Source organism: Idiotropiscis lumnitzeri, chromosome 7 (genome assembly GCF_059441095.1).
Source record: "Idiotropiscis lumnitzeri isolate Australia: NSW breed Sydney's pygmy pipehorse chromosome 7, RoL_Ilum_1.0, whole genome shotgun sequence".
Lineage (NCBI taxonomy): Eukaryota > Metazoa > Chordata > Actinopteri > Syngnathiformes > Syngnathidae > Idiotropiscis > Idiotropiscis lumnitzeri.
Window position 1 is genome coordinate 5,135,302 of NC_142397.1, and position 17,184 is coordinate 5,152,485.

General features: G+C 40.9%; 1 protein-coding gene across 3 annotated transcripts in view; it reads left to right on the plus strand.

The window, feature by feature from the left end:
- LOC148333185 (roundabout homolog 2) overlaps positions 1–17,184 on the plus strand; it is a 51,202-nt gene that overhangs the window by 5,826 nt on the left and 28,192 nt on the right. The window contains exons 1-2 of one of the 3 annotated variants that reach the window (XM_088300412.1): positions 2,257–2,366; positions 7,798–8,124. In XM_088300412.1, coding sequence (XP_088156538.1) covers positions 2,321–2,366; positions 7,798–8,124 — 373 coding nt within the window. In that variant the 5' untranslated portion in view covers positions 2,257–2,320. Of the gene's footprint in view, positions 1–2,256; positions 2,453–7,797; positions 8,125–17,184 lie in introns of those variants that run through there. The other 2 variants (XM_088300413.1, XM_088300411.1) reach the window with 2 other exon arrangements.

The window sequence follows — 17,184 nt, forward strand, 5'->3', positions numbered from 1 at the left end:
AGTTCGCATGTCAGTGTGGCCCTCGGCAACCGTTTCAGTTTTTCCACATGGCAGCTTTGAAAAATGAATTGCCCACCTACGACTTGTAAAATGTGACCATGTGAGACTACGAGCTGATTTGGCACACTTAAGGGCAGCAGTGCGGTGCCCTTAACGTTTAACCCTTAACGTACTTAATGCTTTTTTTGCACCACAAATCACTTTCACTTATTATGACGGAACATCGAAGACGTGGCGTAACGAGACTGAGATGACCGTCCTGCCGGTTGTGACCCCCGCATTCGGCTATTTTTTTAGTACCCATGCGCACCGCTTATGTGCACTCCTGCATATATTCTTAATCCTCTGAAAAAAAAAATGACCAATAAAAAACTCACAATTATTGTAAAACAGAGATTAATAGCATCTCCTTTCATTTCAATGGCAATGCAAGGACGTTTTATTTATACAGCACGTTTCAGACACAAGACCACTCAATGTGCTTCACACGACCAAAAGCACAACACCTGGAAGCATTTACAAAATAATAGCTGAAGACATTCAAATGCAAAGCAGAGAGAACAAAAGTTGCTTCCTTCAAATTATTTTTAAAAAACTAAATACACAAACGCATTTACAGAATATTTAAAAGCATTTAAAAGTAAAGGAATAAAAAGTAGCTTTCGAAAACTACTAACAGTGCAATTGATTTGATGCGTAAAAGAACTTGATCAATTGTATGGGAGGAAAAAAAGATTATTTCCCAACTTGGATTTAAAAGCATTGGCGCTTAATGATGACTTCACCTCTGACCTTTATCTTACTCGAATTGACTGCAGAATAACAGATAAATGCCTCGTCATCTTGTTTGCTCGTAGAGAAAGTCTTTGAGGATACGAGTGTTTTGAATTTTGAATGCGGTCAGTGGATGAATTGCTTGTATGTCAAAGTCACCACCAAAAAAAAAAAAAAAACCCCCAAAAAACAGCTATTTTAAAAGAAAAAATGAAAATTCCTTTTGATCTTGTTTCTCATCTTATTTGGTGAAAAGCTACTGATTCGTAATGACTGATGCCATTATGTAATTCCACGGTCCAAAAACTGCTGAGAACAGCCTAGATTAAAGTTTTTAAGCCACACGATTTGGCACATCGCCGCCCCCTCCACCCACCACACGCATCATTCCAGCACAAATAATAAAATATCGCCATTTCTCATCTTTCTGTTGTCCAACAAATAAATTAAATAAAATGAGAGACTTTTGGAAAATTTTAACTCAGGCTGGAGTCATCCAAAAAGCTCAGTTTCTTGTGCCAAAACATGAATTTACATCCGTATGAATGCCAAAACTGTGACTTTTTGAAAATATCCATGTTCGTCAGTCCTAGATAAGGCAGCACACCACGCTCTGGAACACTTCCTCTCTCCTGGTCCAACGCACCACTCCGCGTCTCAGTAGCTTCACATTCTTCACTCGAAATCAGTTCGCCTCATCCTTTGTGACTTATAAAATCAACTTTATGCCTCATCAATTTCCTAGTTAAATGTTTAATTATTATACCGGAGCGCCGTAAAACTTTTAATCTCACACCTTGGCCTTAGACCCTTTTACACGGCCCATCAAAGCTGTCCTTTTCATGGCTCGTGTCGCCGGTCTGCGGAGGCGTCTCAAATGTCTCGTCTTTTAAGGTCGTGCAATAATCACGCTTTGTTCAGTGTTGTTTTTGGCAGGGATTTTAGATTTAGTCTTAGTCATTCGGACGAAAATGCTCATTAGTTTTCGTCAGATTTAGTCCTTCCTATTTGTGATAGTTTTAGTCTAGTTTTAATCGACGAAAACTCCAAAAGGTTTTAGTCCATTTTAGTTGAAAAAAAAAAATCGGCATACAAGTTTTCCACCCAATAGCAACTACTTTCTGATGCACTATTAAGGATTATGCATTACAAACAGATAACGTAACAATGGAATCAATGCTCATTTCTCCAAAATAAGCCGAGAACCAAAATGTTTTATTTGGCAACTGGTGTGGCTTTATTTCACTTAAAGCAACATAAAATAAAAACGTTTAAACAACATAGACTTGTAGTAGATTTGTTCTATAGTACAGTAGCACAAGTACAAACTCAATTAAACATATGTCTTGTTTACTTGTACCATCAGAGCGATATAACCTACCAAGTGTCACTGTCGCCATGGTTCGTCGAAGGAACGCGAGTCAGATAGTTTTTTTTAATTTATTTTTTTGTATTTTTTTTTGCGAGTCAGATAGTGCCAGTCGAGACGAATGGTCGCTGACGTGTTCGTGCGGCACCAGGATGTGTGACGCTGCGTGCGCGGCGCATGCGCCTTGCGTACTGTCCCGGTTTTGGGTGTGCCCAAACGAAAGGTAGGTTGCACTTAATTGCAATATTTTGAGCGTCTGACGAACCACACGCTGACAATTTCGTCCCGTCTCGTCAACGAAAATTACATGTACGTTTTCGTCATCAAATAACTTCGTTTAGCTCGTCATCGTCTCGTTTACGTCAAGAAAAAAAGCGGCGTTAACGAAATATTTTCGTCATCGTTGACGAAAACAACACTGTCTCTGTCGCAAATAATGACTAAAGTACATAGTAATCGATACATTACAACTTGTACCCCTCAATACCAATTTAGCCGTAGGTTTGTCATGTCTGTCAGGAGTACACTGAAGTTTTTTTCGAGCTCGAAAATGTTACAGGCGGTCAGATAGCATCTCTGAAAGCCGTTTGAGCTTAAAAGACGATACTTCAGAGATGCCTCCCTCCATCTTTTGTTTTGCCCGGGAACCTTGTGTGTTTGATGTGCCGTAAACACATCTAAAGACGGTGTGTCGCTTTGCAATTAAGAGCTTGTCTGTTAGCGTCGCTAAATGTTTGTGTCCCTCATCCTGTTCCCTCCTTGATGTATTTGTAAGGCGGGAGAAGATGAATAAATCCTCACATCTTAGATACAATTGAGGCGATTAGTGCGGTCTAATCCTCCTCACAGTCGGGTCACGGTGAGTGAGAAGTCAGCCGTACTGTTAATAGATCTCTAAAGTGGCCTGTTTTGATGGGAGTAGCGTAAATATCTTTGTAGAAATATAAAATTACAGAGAAAATTGCTGTAATTCTTCAAGAGAAGCTCCATGCGCCTCTCATCAGGCAATTTTTAAACTGGATTGAAAATAAATTATACTTTGGGATGACTTCACTTCTGTTGCATGGAGAATAACAGCTAAATGATGCTTCAGCATGTTTGGTTTGAAACCTGGGCTCCACTAATAGACCGAAGTGTATTGCAAATGACGGATGATTTACCCCAAATTTCATCAAAATAGCAAATGTTCATTATTGCGGTGCTCTGTTGTGGTGTGCAATTATATAGTCATTCATTTGCCTCATTATACTTTGTATTTTAAAAAAACTAAAACACCTTATGCAGATTAAAACAACGCAGAAAGGTGTCCATTATTTAGGCACCACAGCAGCTTCTTTCCCCTTCAGAAATGCTTTCAAGCAATCATCCTGTCACTGTTTAACCATTAGTGGAGAAAATGTATTTTTCTTTCAAGCAAAATGCGCCTGCATGGTTGCTCAATGTGTCGTAGACACGTCCCTGATTGCAGGCTTGTCACTGGAGGAAGCTCAGCAGCTGCAAAAAAGTGAAGATGCCAGAGTGGTGTCACCGTGACACTGGCGAACCGTGTTGTGTACACACAGACGGCTGTTGTCTCCGGGTTGCCTGAAGTGGCGCAATGTTTCAAATGGCTGCTTGTTAATGAGAAGCCGGCTCGTTTGTGCCGCCGTGGCGTGTCATTAATTTAGTCCATTTAAAGTCATTTGTCTGTGAATTAGTTCCTCAATTCTCCCCGACGGTCAATTGAGTTATTAGTCCATGCGTAGACAGTGGAATTGGCGGGTTTCATGCTTCGGAAGGCGTTGCTAAAATAATGAATTGCTTTTCTTGGTTGTGCTTCTTCAATGTTGTATGGAGGTCATGAGCGCTTTACAATTGGAGGTCACAGATTAGAGTCTTCCCCTGCTTGTCTCATAAAAAAGTGCTTCCCCATCACCTTGAGGCATCTTTATACACTTGTAAAGCTTTTTGAGTTGTTGTCAGTTGCTTGTGGGTTTTCTGAATTTGTGGCAGGTCTAGCTCATGTTCAATATGCCTTAAAACAGGAGTTTGATTTTTATTTTTTTCCTGTGACCACACTTTTAAATCCACACTTGCAATCGTTGTTCTCCATTAAAAATGAGTTGACATTTTATCAAACTTTTTCAGCCCCCCCCCCCCCAAAAAAAACCGTTTTGTAATTAAAGGGTGTAAAACATAGGGCCTGCGGGCCAGATCAAGCCCGCAAATGGGTTTAATCTGGCCCACGACAAGATTTTAGCAATTTTGCAAGGTAGGCTGATGTAGAATTTTTCTTTGATCTTATTAATGAACATTCACAGAAGAATTTATTTTACATTTACATTTGTTTTGGAAACTCTCACATCTAAATAAAATGAAATAGCTTCACAATTTCCCAAAAGCTTTGGGGCCCTGGTAAATCATTGCTCATCACTGTTCTTCGTCTTTAGAAGAACAGAGTGGGCATTCTTTGTTTATAGCTGGGCGTCAAATGTTCTTCTGATTGTTATTGAGCCTTCATGGTCACCTATTGAGTCAGCGCCATTAGTATTGGATGTATTGTCTTTTGTCTTTTATGCTTCTTATTTATTCACCCCTGTTATTGTGCTTCTCTCTAGAGTCTCTCTGTGTGCTTTGAATGGTCCTCGGGGACCGTTTTCTAATTGAATTGAACCGAATTGCTACGCTTTTCTGAGAACTGTAATGAGATTTTGTGAGTGTTGAATGTGCTGCCTTGTTAAACCACTGTTCTTCTTGGCAGGCGCATCTAACTTCTTGCCTAGTAGCACAATGTGTTCTTACAACAATCGTGCTAACTGCTCTTTTGCAGCTAAAGTGTCATATTTCGCCAGTTTAAAAAAAAATTGTCAAAAAGTCTAATGTTGTGAATAGTGAATTCTTTTTCGCAAAAAAAAAAAAAAAAAAAAAAAAAAACAATCAAAAATAATTTGACGGTCAAAATAATTAAATAAAATCACACTTCTGCAACCCTTTTTTGGACTTTTGGCTTTTTTCTTTGTAGCCTGAATACCTTTTTATGTCTTAAAAAAACAATCTGATGATAGTCTAGAACCTAAAATGCATGTTTTTTGGAATGTCGGAGAAAAGCAGGCGGAGTACAATAATCCCGCCTCTATCGTGGGGAGTTTTGTTCTCAACCAGCCCTGCTATGAATTATATCTGCTATGTAGAAAAACACACACACATCAAAAATCATGCTCAAAGATGTATATTATAAAATTAATCTACACCCGTTACGTTCTGTTGGCCGTAAAATGCAGGATAAAAGAGGATTGAGACATTCAGTAATCTCTTTCTCATCTCTGACTTTGAAATATGTCCTGTTTTTCTTTCAAATGTACACAGTATTAAACACAATAAGGTGCTGCCACCTAGTGGCTGAAAGTGAAAGTACACCCCAAAATAAAGAACACAATTGAGTAACTTGTAACTGGTCAGAAAATATTTGTGAAAGAGACGGACGGGAACGTAAACCGGCAACCTGCAATGAAGGGGTGTTTACGGTATCCCAAAAAATTCCACAAACAGAGGGAAGACATAGAAACTTCACCCGGCAAGGTCGAAACCTCCAACGTTAGAACTGTGTCGCAGACCACTTGGTTGCCCAATGGTACTATGACAAATGAAAAAAAAAAAGGTTTTAGAAAAAGAGCAGTCCACTCCTACTTAAAATCTCATCTTGTCATTAAATAATATTAATAAGATACTGTGAAAACATGCTTTTAGTTTTCTCCAACGGACTTTACAGAGTGAGGACTCTAAGATGTGGTTCCCTTCAGATGCTCAGATCAAACATTGTTTCATATTCTTAGGCGGGGCCGTATGTGTATTCTCCCTGCGTTTGTTTGTTTTTGTGATGTAATCTGGTTACAGTGGCAAACAAAAGGGAGTTTGGAGTGACATTTTCAAGCCTTCCAGAAGCCTTTATTCTTCTTTCAGGACTTGTTTACATCCCTGTGCCTGGAAAATGTGTTTTGCAAACTATGTCAAAGCAGCGCACTGACGAAACTAACAGAAGAGGCAAAGTATTAGCTTGAGGGTCACGCATGAAATGATGCATGTTGTCTTTTTGCAAGGGCACCGGCACTTCTTTTCTAAGCGCTCGATTATTGATTGCTTGAAGTGTTTGGATCAGTGCGTGACCTCGGGGGTGTCAGTGGCGTGCTGTCGTTGCTCTGTCGATGTTGACTTCAGGTTCACCAAAATATGTCAATCTGCTTATGGCTACAAAATGGAGGATTTGCGCCCGTTCAAGTCTAATGTCACATCAGCATGTGTGTCATTAGGTTACTCCAGACTGTTCATGTGCAATCTTAATGGATTTTTTTGGGGGGGGAGATTATGTCCTGGAAATAATGCCTGTAAAAGCAGTGCAGTGACGATTTAATTTTCTTTTCATTTTCGTTGTGTTAATTCCACGAGGGGGAGACCATCTGTTCATCAGAATCAACCTAAAAGCAACGGCGTTTTGAATTATTCATGGCTAAGAGTAACACGTTAGGGAGGTGGGCTCTGCCTCTAAAAGCTTAGCGTAAATCTGCTGGCCTTTTTTTTTTTTTTTCCTCAGTGGCAAGGAAAAGCTAGTAATGGATCCCCAGGGAGACACAGAGATAGAGTTATCTTCATCACTATAGCTCACCTCTCATTCTCTCAATTTCCATCTTTTGACTCAACAGCCATCTAGTGCTACAGGCCCGACGCAGGCTGACCACTGACTTGATAAATGACATATCAAATGCTTGGTTGCTTGGTGCAGACCTTGTCCTCTGAGATCATAGGACACTAGGTAGGGCTCAACAATTTAGAAAAATGTAATTTCTAATACCCCCTCTTAATTTGTCATTGCAATTTTTTAACAAATACAGGCAAGAAATTCATCTGCTTTACATTGTACAAAAAAACTGTATCAGATTCGAATGCAGTACATTCATATTTTGGTCGTACACAACAGGTTAAGCTTGCGCTAAAATAAAGGGAAATGAACTATGAATCGTGGGGCAGTGGTGACTCAGGTGGTTGAGCGGGTCGTTCAGGAACTAAGGAGTTGGCTGTTTAGATCCCGCTCTGTCTGAGTCACGTGTCATTGTATATCAGAATCAGAATTTCCTTTATTGTCATTGTACTCAGTGTGCAACAACATGAGAGAGCTCCCCGTTCCAGTGCAATACAACAATAATTTAATTAAATGTATAAAATATATTAATTAAAGATTAAATAATTAAATTGAAAATAAATACGAAATTGGAAAAATAAAAATGTATCATGTCGCTGTTCTGCAAGGTAAGGGTAGGTGTGTGTGTGAGAGTTCAGCATGGAGATGGCTTTCGGGAAGAAACAGTTTTTCTGTCTGTTAGTTTTTGATTTGATGCACCTGTAGCGCCTGACAGAGGGCAACAGGTTGAACAGGTGTGAGCTCGGGTGAGTATTTTTTATTTTTTTTGTCCTCTGGAGCCTCACTCTGTCTGCCTCAGTGCAGCCGCCGTACCAGGTAGAGACGGAGTACGTCAGCAGGCTCTCGATGGACATATGTATATGCATATGTGTGTATTTCTATATGTATGTGTGTGCGTGTGTGTGCAATTCTTAAAATGTTTTTTTTTTTCATAATATGGATTGTAGTTCCAAATATGTGAAAACATATTTCTATCTCTCAGGATCGCGAGTGCGGTTCGAAGATAGCGCCCCTTGGATCACGGAGGACCCGTCTGACTTGATCGTCTCGAAGGGGGAGCCGGCCACCCTCAACTGCAAGGCGGAGGGCCGCCCCCCTCCTAGCGTGGAGTGGTACAAAGACGGCGAGCGGGTGGAGACGGACAAGGACGACCCCCGATCGCACCGCATGCTCCTCCCCAGCGGCTCGCTCTTCTTCCTACGTATTGTTCACGGCCGACGCAGCAAACCCGACGAGGGCGTGTACTCCTGCGTGGCACGTAACTACCTGGGGGAGGCCGTCAGTCGCAATGCTTCGCTTGAAGTTGCGAGTAAGCTTCTTTCATTATTAATCGTCGAATGGCAAATAAATATGGAACAAACTTTTTAACCACTATATATTTTTTTAATTTATTCAAAGTTGAATCAATTATAAGTTGCTAGTAAGAAATTTTGCATTGCATGTGAAACCAACACCATTTATTCTTGAACAAATCCTTTGTCTTAAAAAAAACAAAAAAAATCTCATAACATGACCAAGAATTGGACAATAAGTAAACTGGTACTAGTATGAAGAGCGGAAGGCGGGGTGGGGGCCTTTTTTAAGTCTCTGGTGATAATCTCTCCACCAATCAACTTCCTTTTTATGGCCCTTCACAAGTATAAAATTGGTTTCAAAACCCATCTGATATCCCCGCTGCCAGTCACATTTTCCTTTCCCAACTTTTCACATACTGTTTGTGCAGAACCCACTTGATCAAGATTTTTATTGCTTCTGAAAGTGTCCCTCATAATTATTGGCGAGTCTTAAAATAACTCACAGAATCAAGCTCTTCCTATGGCCGTCTAAGTCCCCAGACCTCAACCCCATTGAGAACCTGTGTCATGAGCTAATGAGGAGAGTGCAGAAGAGAGGAGAGGACCATGGTCACTGAATGATTTAGAGAGATTATACCGAGAGGATTGGTCACTTATTCCTCTTTCTGTATTCTTCCATCTTGTGAAACATAAAAGAAGATTCGGTGCTGTTTTGTTGCCAAAAGGAGCTTGTACATATGATTTTACATAAATGCATTATTTTTTACTGTGGGATTTTTTTTTCCCCCAGTAAATAAATGCGTGTTTTTTTTTTTTGGTTTTGTTTTTTTATTTGATTTATTTATTCATTTATTTATTGTGGTCATATATTATTTAGAAAAAAATGTTTGTTATAAACTGAAGAAAACATCTTAACCACCAGTGTCAATAATTGTGGCGAGGACGGCGTCATTGTGGTCGCTGGGGGTCACGTGGGTGCATATTTTACTGTTGCTCATAAACAGCGGTGACTTTTATTCACGTCCACCATGTTGGAACAAATCACATTGATTGTCGCTGAACTGTGGCGGACTTCCTCTTTAATTGCATCATTTGAGATTTCACTGTGTGCGTGAGAGCGTGCGTTTTGTCTTTGTTGTGCAGCTTGAGGAGTACAGCAAGGGGGGCAGGCACACAACACGCTCGCTCCACTATTATTCTTTTCCCGTCGACCCAGGACGTGCGCCATTGTCTTCCCTCCGCCTAATTGTGCCAGTGTGGCTTGGCCCCCGGCTGAACCGCCGCTCGCCTTGGCGTGGGGAAATGGATTAGTCGGCGCTTTGATTAGGGAAGCTGCAGAAAAGATTAGCAAGGTCGAATCGTCCTGGTTGGGGAGACGCGAAACAGCAGTTGGAGTCTTATCTCGTGTTGAGGCTTCATGACTGGCGCTGTGTTCTGCATGGCTGGCTTCATCTGCATCTCACATCCGCATTTAAAAACACACACACACACACAGCGTGCTGCCTCCTCAGATACATTACACTACTCCCAAAGATGATAAAGTGCATCCGAAAAGTATTTTGTTATGTTGCGGCCTTATTCCCAGACGTGAGTGCGTCATAAATTTATTTGTCAGCGTCCTGGGCTCCATCATCAGTCCGTTATTATTTCAAGCCAACCCAAACTGTCATCTTTATTTTCACCATCATCATTTCCATCAGTGAATTTCAGAGGTCTGTCAGTCCGCCAGTCATTAAAAAAAAAAAGCATCATAGTTAAACATTAAAATGGTAAAAGCTCATCAGTAAGATCTGAAAAAGTATGAGAACAAATCTGATCATTTGAATCAGGTGTGGTGAAGCAGGGCGAGATGGAAAACAGGCTGGACTTTGGCCTTTGTGAACTGGAGATGGACATACTTGATTACACTTTCTATTACTGAACGTACATCATACGTTAAATAAAGTTTTTAAGGTTATTCTTACAGAGAAAAAATTAGCAACTTACATAAAAATGCATTACCGAGTATGCTCATCCACAACCCTATTTCCAGTTTCCAGTTTTTCCCACCTTGTGTTACTGCCCTTTATTTTTTAATTATTTTTATTTATTGATGGCCTTTGGGCAGCTTTACTGTGTCAAGTTTTTATGAATATGATCCCCCCCCCCTTTTTTGGCCATTTTCGCCCTTTCCTCTTTACAAGCTCCATCGGGTTAGATGGGCAGCGTCTGTGCACTTTTCAGCTCTCTCCCGAGGTGTGTAGTCAGATTCAAATCTGGGCTCTGACTGGGCCCCTCCAGGACAATCACAGCTGTCCTGAAGCTTTTATATTTTGGAAGGTTGTCTAGCCAAAAGATGAGCTACAAGTCTGAGGTCAAAAAGGGCTCTGGAGCAGCTGAAAAACATCCAGCCACCACCATGCTTCAAAGCAGAAATGCAATTGGTCCTCTAAGCATGTTGTCTATAGACTTCAATTCTTGTCTCCTCAGACCACAACATTTTGCCTGTTCTGGTTTGTTCCCGTCAGCAAACTTTTGGTGGGCTGCCATGATTATCTTAACAAGGAGTGCCTTCCCATTCTTGCCATTCCTCCACACAGGCCTGATTGGTGGTATGCTGCAGAGATGGTTGTTTTTCTCTCTACAAAGGAATGCTGGAGCCCGACTCAGACCCTTTTCCTTCCCATATTTCAGTTTAGACAGGCAGCCAGATTTAGTGGCTCTGAACATTTACTAATGATGTTCAAATGATTCTGTACCATTCCCCATATGTGTATCTTGAGGGAATTCAGTCTCTGAGGTCTACAGAAAATTCCTCTGACATCATGTTTGATTTGTGTCCTCACTCGTACTGTCACCTGTGGGACCGAACAGAACATGAAAGAAATGAAGCATTGTGAATACTTTCAAGTTCCACAGTATGTAGCACATTCTGTCAGCAACATAACATGGAAGTAATGGGAAAGGCACACTTCCCCTGCAGCCACGCACTGAGTATTAACATGTCTGTTTGCTTCTAATCTGGCTTCCTCTTGCAAGCAGAGGGGCATATGCTAAACCAGCATGGTGGTGGTCTTCTTAAACCGCCTCACCCCCTCCCCTATGAGGGCGGTTGTGCTGACTGTGGGCTAAAAAGTGACCCAATTAGCTCTAGCATGGTAGACGAGGATGGAAGAGTGTGGGAGTGTGTTAATGAGAGGCCAGTTCTAAACTGGTGGTTTTGCAAAAGCGTGTGCATGTGTGTGTGTAAGTGTATAGGGGTGGGGGTGTGTGTGCGTGTGCGTGTGTGTGGCACGACAACAGGTGGTGAAAGGACTCCCGTACGAGTCCCAGGAGCACTAATGAATAGCATTACATCTTTTCCACTCTTCGTTGTGTGGCTCAGCGGATGACTTGGCAGCCCGCTGACAGACTTCAGCGAGATTGACATTCGATAGCAGAGCGCAAAGTCAACCATCCTAATTTGATCAATGCCGGATTGTGTCTCTTTATTTACATCCACTTGCTGTATAAGCATGACTAATCCTATTTAAATCAAATTGCAGAAAAACAATGGTTTTTTTTTTAAAATGTGCACATTCTTCTGTGGGGTTTGGACTTTGTGTTCAATTTAAAAATAGCTGCGGTCGTTCAGTAATCAAACTATTTTTAGTCTTTCTCCTGATATCAGGGAAAAGGACATCATTCTGATCTTGTCTATCTATGACGTAAGTGTGTACGCCTTTTCCAACTCAGCCATGTTAAGAAATGTCCCATGGATCTCTGACGTCTTTAGCCGTCTAGAAGTGAATCAGTTAATAGGGTGGTCAGAATGTTGGAGTAAATTCTGTACTGGTTATTAAAACATTTATACGCACTATGGAAACTATATAAGGGACACATCACATATTTAATTTAGTATTGACAGATTAATTGGGGTGGCAGGTGGTATGGCAAAACTATGGGTGGCGGTGGCAGCTGTAATCCTCCAAAGCCTTGAAAAACGTACACACACACGCACACACCCACACACACACACAGACAATAATTAGACAATGAGGGGCTGATGCAAGTGCCGCTTCCCACCAAAGTTGCCTCATTGTGACACACGGCGTACCGCGACGTCTGTGTAAACATCACCAATGCTAACGCGTCAGTGAAGAGACGGTCACATGGCGTGGGAGGATTAGAATAAAGTAGGACAAATAAAAAAGAAAAGTTGCTTTAAAAGGCTCTGCATCCAGATGTTCCTCTTACTCCTGATGAGGGATTATGAAGGAATCTAACTCGTGTTGGGCGGAGCTGTTTTTGGACAATAAAGCCTCATTCTGACCCTTCATAAATTCAGGATTTAGAAAACGCGTGGAAAATGCTAATTGATGGTATAGAATGTTGTCTTCTCATTAGGCTCTCATTGCTCCTGGAATAAAACAAACACTGATAACAATGCACTCACAAACAGTTAAACAGTTGAGTTAAAAATAACACCATTTTGTATCAAAATTGACTGATCCACTGCATGGGTCAATTTGATCCAACTTTTTTGTGTTGTAATTGCAGAAAACAAACTAAATGGGTTGTTTTGTACCCCCCCAAAAAAATTAGTCCTTTTTTTTTTTTAAATCCCAAAACTGTTTTTAGAGTGTCTCTACAGTGGGGAAAAAAATAACGAAAGTTGCCAGTAACAGTGGCAACGTAAAATGGCTGCCTTCTGGGATGGGCATATCAATATTACATGATTAAACTTGCAAATTTGTTCTTTATTATAGGCAAAATTGATCCATTTTGACTTCCTACCAAAAGCAAAAAAGTAAAAAAAAATCAGCTTGTTAAGCATGGCGGACATTCTAATGATATGCATACAAGGAGATTGCAACATTTAAAAAAAAAAAGCAGCACTGTGCACGGTGATAAATTAATTAAGTGTCAGACTTAGCAAAGGAGCCCCCAGCGGGGACGTTGGCCGCCTCGCGCTTGCGTGTAAAAAGCACCTGTGTAATTGTAGTCTGGCTGAGAGGCGGGGGACTTTGCGGGTTTTACGAGTGTCATCCTCCAGCCGCACAATGAGACAATGCGAGGATTAAAGCAATCGCCGTCGCCTCAGCAGCCGACGTCTCCATTAGCTGTGACGGGCCACTGGACTCAGCCCATGTCCCGAATGGCCATACTGCCAAATGAAATGTTCAAAAAAAAAAACACACACACAATAAGACCCACTTGTTCCTTTGCCTTTTAAGCAGTAGTCCACACGCACACACATTACATTATGTACCTTGTGTGCTGTTGCCTACGTATTGCGTTTCACTGTATAGTTGTGACCCATTGTGTAGCTCTGTCTTTTATACATCTTCATACTTACATTGTGCAGTACTTTGTGTTGTGGTGTTACATGTATAGTACGACATATTATTGTGTGGCATGTGCACTATTGACTTATATTGTTACATCGTGTTGCCCTCTGTAGTGTTTTGTTACATTGTGTAGCTGTTTTGCTTTATATTTCACTGTGTAACATTGTGTAGTACTGTTCCACGGTGTGTTATGTTACTTTGCGTTACGTATTGTGTCGCTTTGTTACTTAATGGAGTAGAGCTATGATGAGCTTTGTGTTGCATTCTTACATTGTGCGTACTAAAAGCAAGCAGCATTCTGTGGAGTGTTGTTAAATTCGAAAATCGACAATGCATTGCTTTATTACAGGGGTGGGCAAACTTTTTGAATGGCAGGCCACAATGGGTTTTAAAATATGACAATGGGGCTGGACCAGGAGCAGATGGATGGAGTGTTTTGGTCACCTCACCTCATCGGAGAAAAAACAAAAATACATTTAATATTAAATGAAAGTGAATGAAAGCATTACAACAATATATATATCTTGAAAAACCAGAGTATTTAGAAAATAAACCATTAATAAGGTTTATTCATTTAATTTTTTTCAAATTCGGTGGGCCGGACTAAAACGTTTAATGGGCCGCATGTGGCCCCCGGGCCGTAGTTTGCCCACGACTCGTTGGTTTACGTGTTGACAATCCATAATAGTAAACATTGTATAGATAGTATGTATTCACGTCTCTGAGAAGACTTCCCCATGGCTGCGCATTTTCCCGTTCCCAATGTGACAGAGGAGCATCATGTTTCTTTCCTTCAATGTGTCACTTATGTAAATAGCTTGTCGCCTGTTGACTAAATCGCCCGGCGGCTGCTGTTTTTTTTTGTCCACGCTCACAATCGATTAGCATAAAAAAGGAGCCATCGAATGAAATTGTGTATGTGCTTTTTTTTTTTTCTTGTTGCTGTTTGGATTTAGTCTCCCTCACCCTCATTTCTCATCAAATCCAAGAAGACGGCCCTCCTGCAATGCTCAGTGGGGGTATCAACATCATTCCAGCAAAAGCCGGCTCCCTGTGTGGAACGATGATGCAACACTCATTTAGCCCTGTTTTGTCTTTTATTTAAGTGCACAGGAAGCGCCTCGGGGACTTTTCATGGGAGGATTTGTCTTGCTGCGGAGAGGCCGGGTCAAAGCCTCAGCTGCCCCCCCCCCCAAGCAAGCGCGGACGCAGCGAGCCTTTGAGGAGGATCGCTTGTCGGACTCGGTGCTATTACGACGGAGGAGTTAGGCTTTGGGACGGGAGGGAGGCCCGGGCGTCCAGTTCTGTCACTGTGAAAGTTGAAAGTGGGAGCAGGAAGGATCTCATTAGCTGCACTTTACGGGAAACAAAGGAACCGCCATTAGTCATCTTTGGACAAGTGCTTAAGAATGCAGTTTAGGAAAAGTTTTATTTGTCACCCGCTGGAACTTTCTCCTCTTTCAAATACCATCTGTCGATCGAAGCCCTCAGGCAGAGTTAAGTGTATGCCCTCTTCTCTTATTTAGTGCCCGCTTTAAAGATTTTGATCCAAGGCTTTGGATTGATAGCTGCATCAGAGACCGTTTGTGTACAGAGCAAATGTCACACGGCTTTATTTGGAAAGCGATCATTGTATTTTGTGTGTTCAGAGCAGTGTTCGCACCACGAGCCAAAATGGAGCCTCTTTCTATTTTTGGGATTGAAGGGAGGGTGACTGCAACAATTTTGTCATTTTCGCTTCAATCCACTACAATTCATCTGTAGATGGACTAGAGAAGAATTTAGGGGTTTTATTCATTCATTTAGTGTCGAGTGCAGTCCATGTTTACGTTTAATTTTTTTGGGTGAAAAAAGTCAAAGTAAAAAAGACAATTATTTGCATTTTTGTTGTATTCTGATTTATGACTTTATGACTGATGTTTATGCCGCACACGAAGAATTTTGTGAGGTTGTTGCAGAGAACACTTAGAAGACTGCAAGTCAAAGTGTTTAGGATGTTAACACCTGCGATTGAAGTGGATTTAAAAAAAAAAAAAAACTTACTAAGAATAATAATAACAGAGAGATGTTAACGGCAGATTTTCATTTAAACATCATTAGTTGACTAATTTGCCGTTTCAAATCCACTTACCTTATCACGGTTTATTATTATTATGGTCTTATTCGTCTACTTCTTCTTCTTCATCTCATTCTTCTTCTTTCCTATTCTTCACAAATGTGCCCAATGCAAGTAAGTAAGCACAGTTGGTGTTATGGATATTTAAATTTGGGAGTTAAAAATATGTATATCAAAACTGGGGGGAAGAGAGATTTCAATAATATTTAACATTTCTGTTTATTTTTTTAAGTGTTGCCTTTTATACTGATTTTTTTTTTTTAAAGTTAGTTTGTTCGAAATTCCATTTAAAGAATCCTTCAGTTTAATGGAAGGCGATACAGTATATAAATGAGTGCGGCTATCAAACATTACAGGAATGGAATTCGAATTAGTTTGTCTGCTTTTTACTGAGAGGCTGATTGCAGCAGTGTTGCCTGTCGTTAGGTGAATGAATATAAATGTGTTTGACTACTTCTTGACATCCCTAATGAGGCCTCATTTCTGCAAAAGGTCACTTTTCCTTCATCTAAAATAATTTGAGGTGCGTCGGCAGAACTCTTACAAAGTTGTTAGAATATTCATAGCCATTTACCCAAGACACTTGATGATAACGTTCCATTTTTACAACCCTGCCATCATTTAATTTCAAATGAGCTTTGCAGGAGCCCGGCGGGTTTGAACATTGATGCTGCCTGGCAGTCGTCATCGTCTCCGCTGAGCTCGTGTGGATCATCAATGGAGCTCACTTTCACTCCCTCTTATTGAAATTGAAATTCTAAATTCGTTGTGGTTTGAAAAAAAAAAAAAAAGATACGATGAGGAAGAGGTGTGTATGAGTGCTAACTCTTGGGATTTAAACATCTACTAGACATAATTTTAGGATGTCCTTTTGTATACAACCAAATCACTCCACGTGTTATATGAGCCAAGGAAAGGCTAATGAAACTAGCATCAATATTGCACTGTACTTATAAACCTTTAAAAAAATTAAATAATAATAATTAAACACGCATCAAATAAAAATACTCATAGGCAGAGGCGTAACATGACAGTAATAGGCCTTTTTTTAATTGTGCCAAAACACAACTGCATGCGCACTCACACTCGCACACACGCGTGCAGACCCACTTGGGAAAACCACGTATTTTTTGCAGGGTTTTAATTTTTTTCAAAGACGTGACCACCCCTATGACAGCTGTGCAACAGTTTGGATCGTCATAAGAGCAGAGATGAGGTGATGCAATACTTGCAATTCTACGACAGTTGTGCAGATAATCGTTGCACCATTTATTAAGTGTCCAGTAGAAGTACATGTAATGCAACTTGTGTGTGTGCAATTATAAAGAAGGTTCTTGAGTGCTTTAAAGTGTCCGTGCTGGGGAATATCAATCAACAATAGCAGTCCAAGTGTGTACGGTGCTGAGGCTACACTGATCCATGCAGTATGATAATAATTACGCCCCTCAGGGGTGTGCGAAATTGGCAAACATTAGCGTAGTGCCACTATTGCGTTTGAGTTAACTCTTTCGGAGTTAATGTCAGGCGAGAAGAAAGTGTTGTTTTTGGTGTGCATGGGAGGGGCCAGCGTGTGGGGGCCAGGAGAATTTTCTGAGTGCTTGTCTTGGTTCTTGAAGTGTGGACGTCCTCCAGAGTGGGTGAGAGGGTGC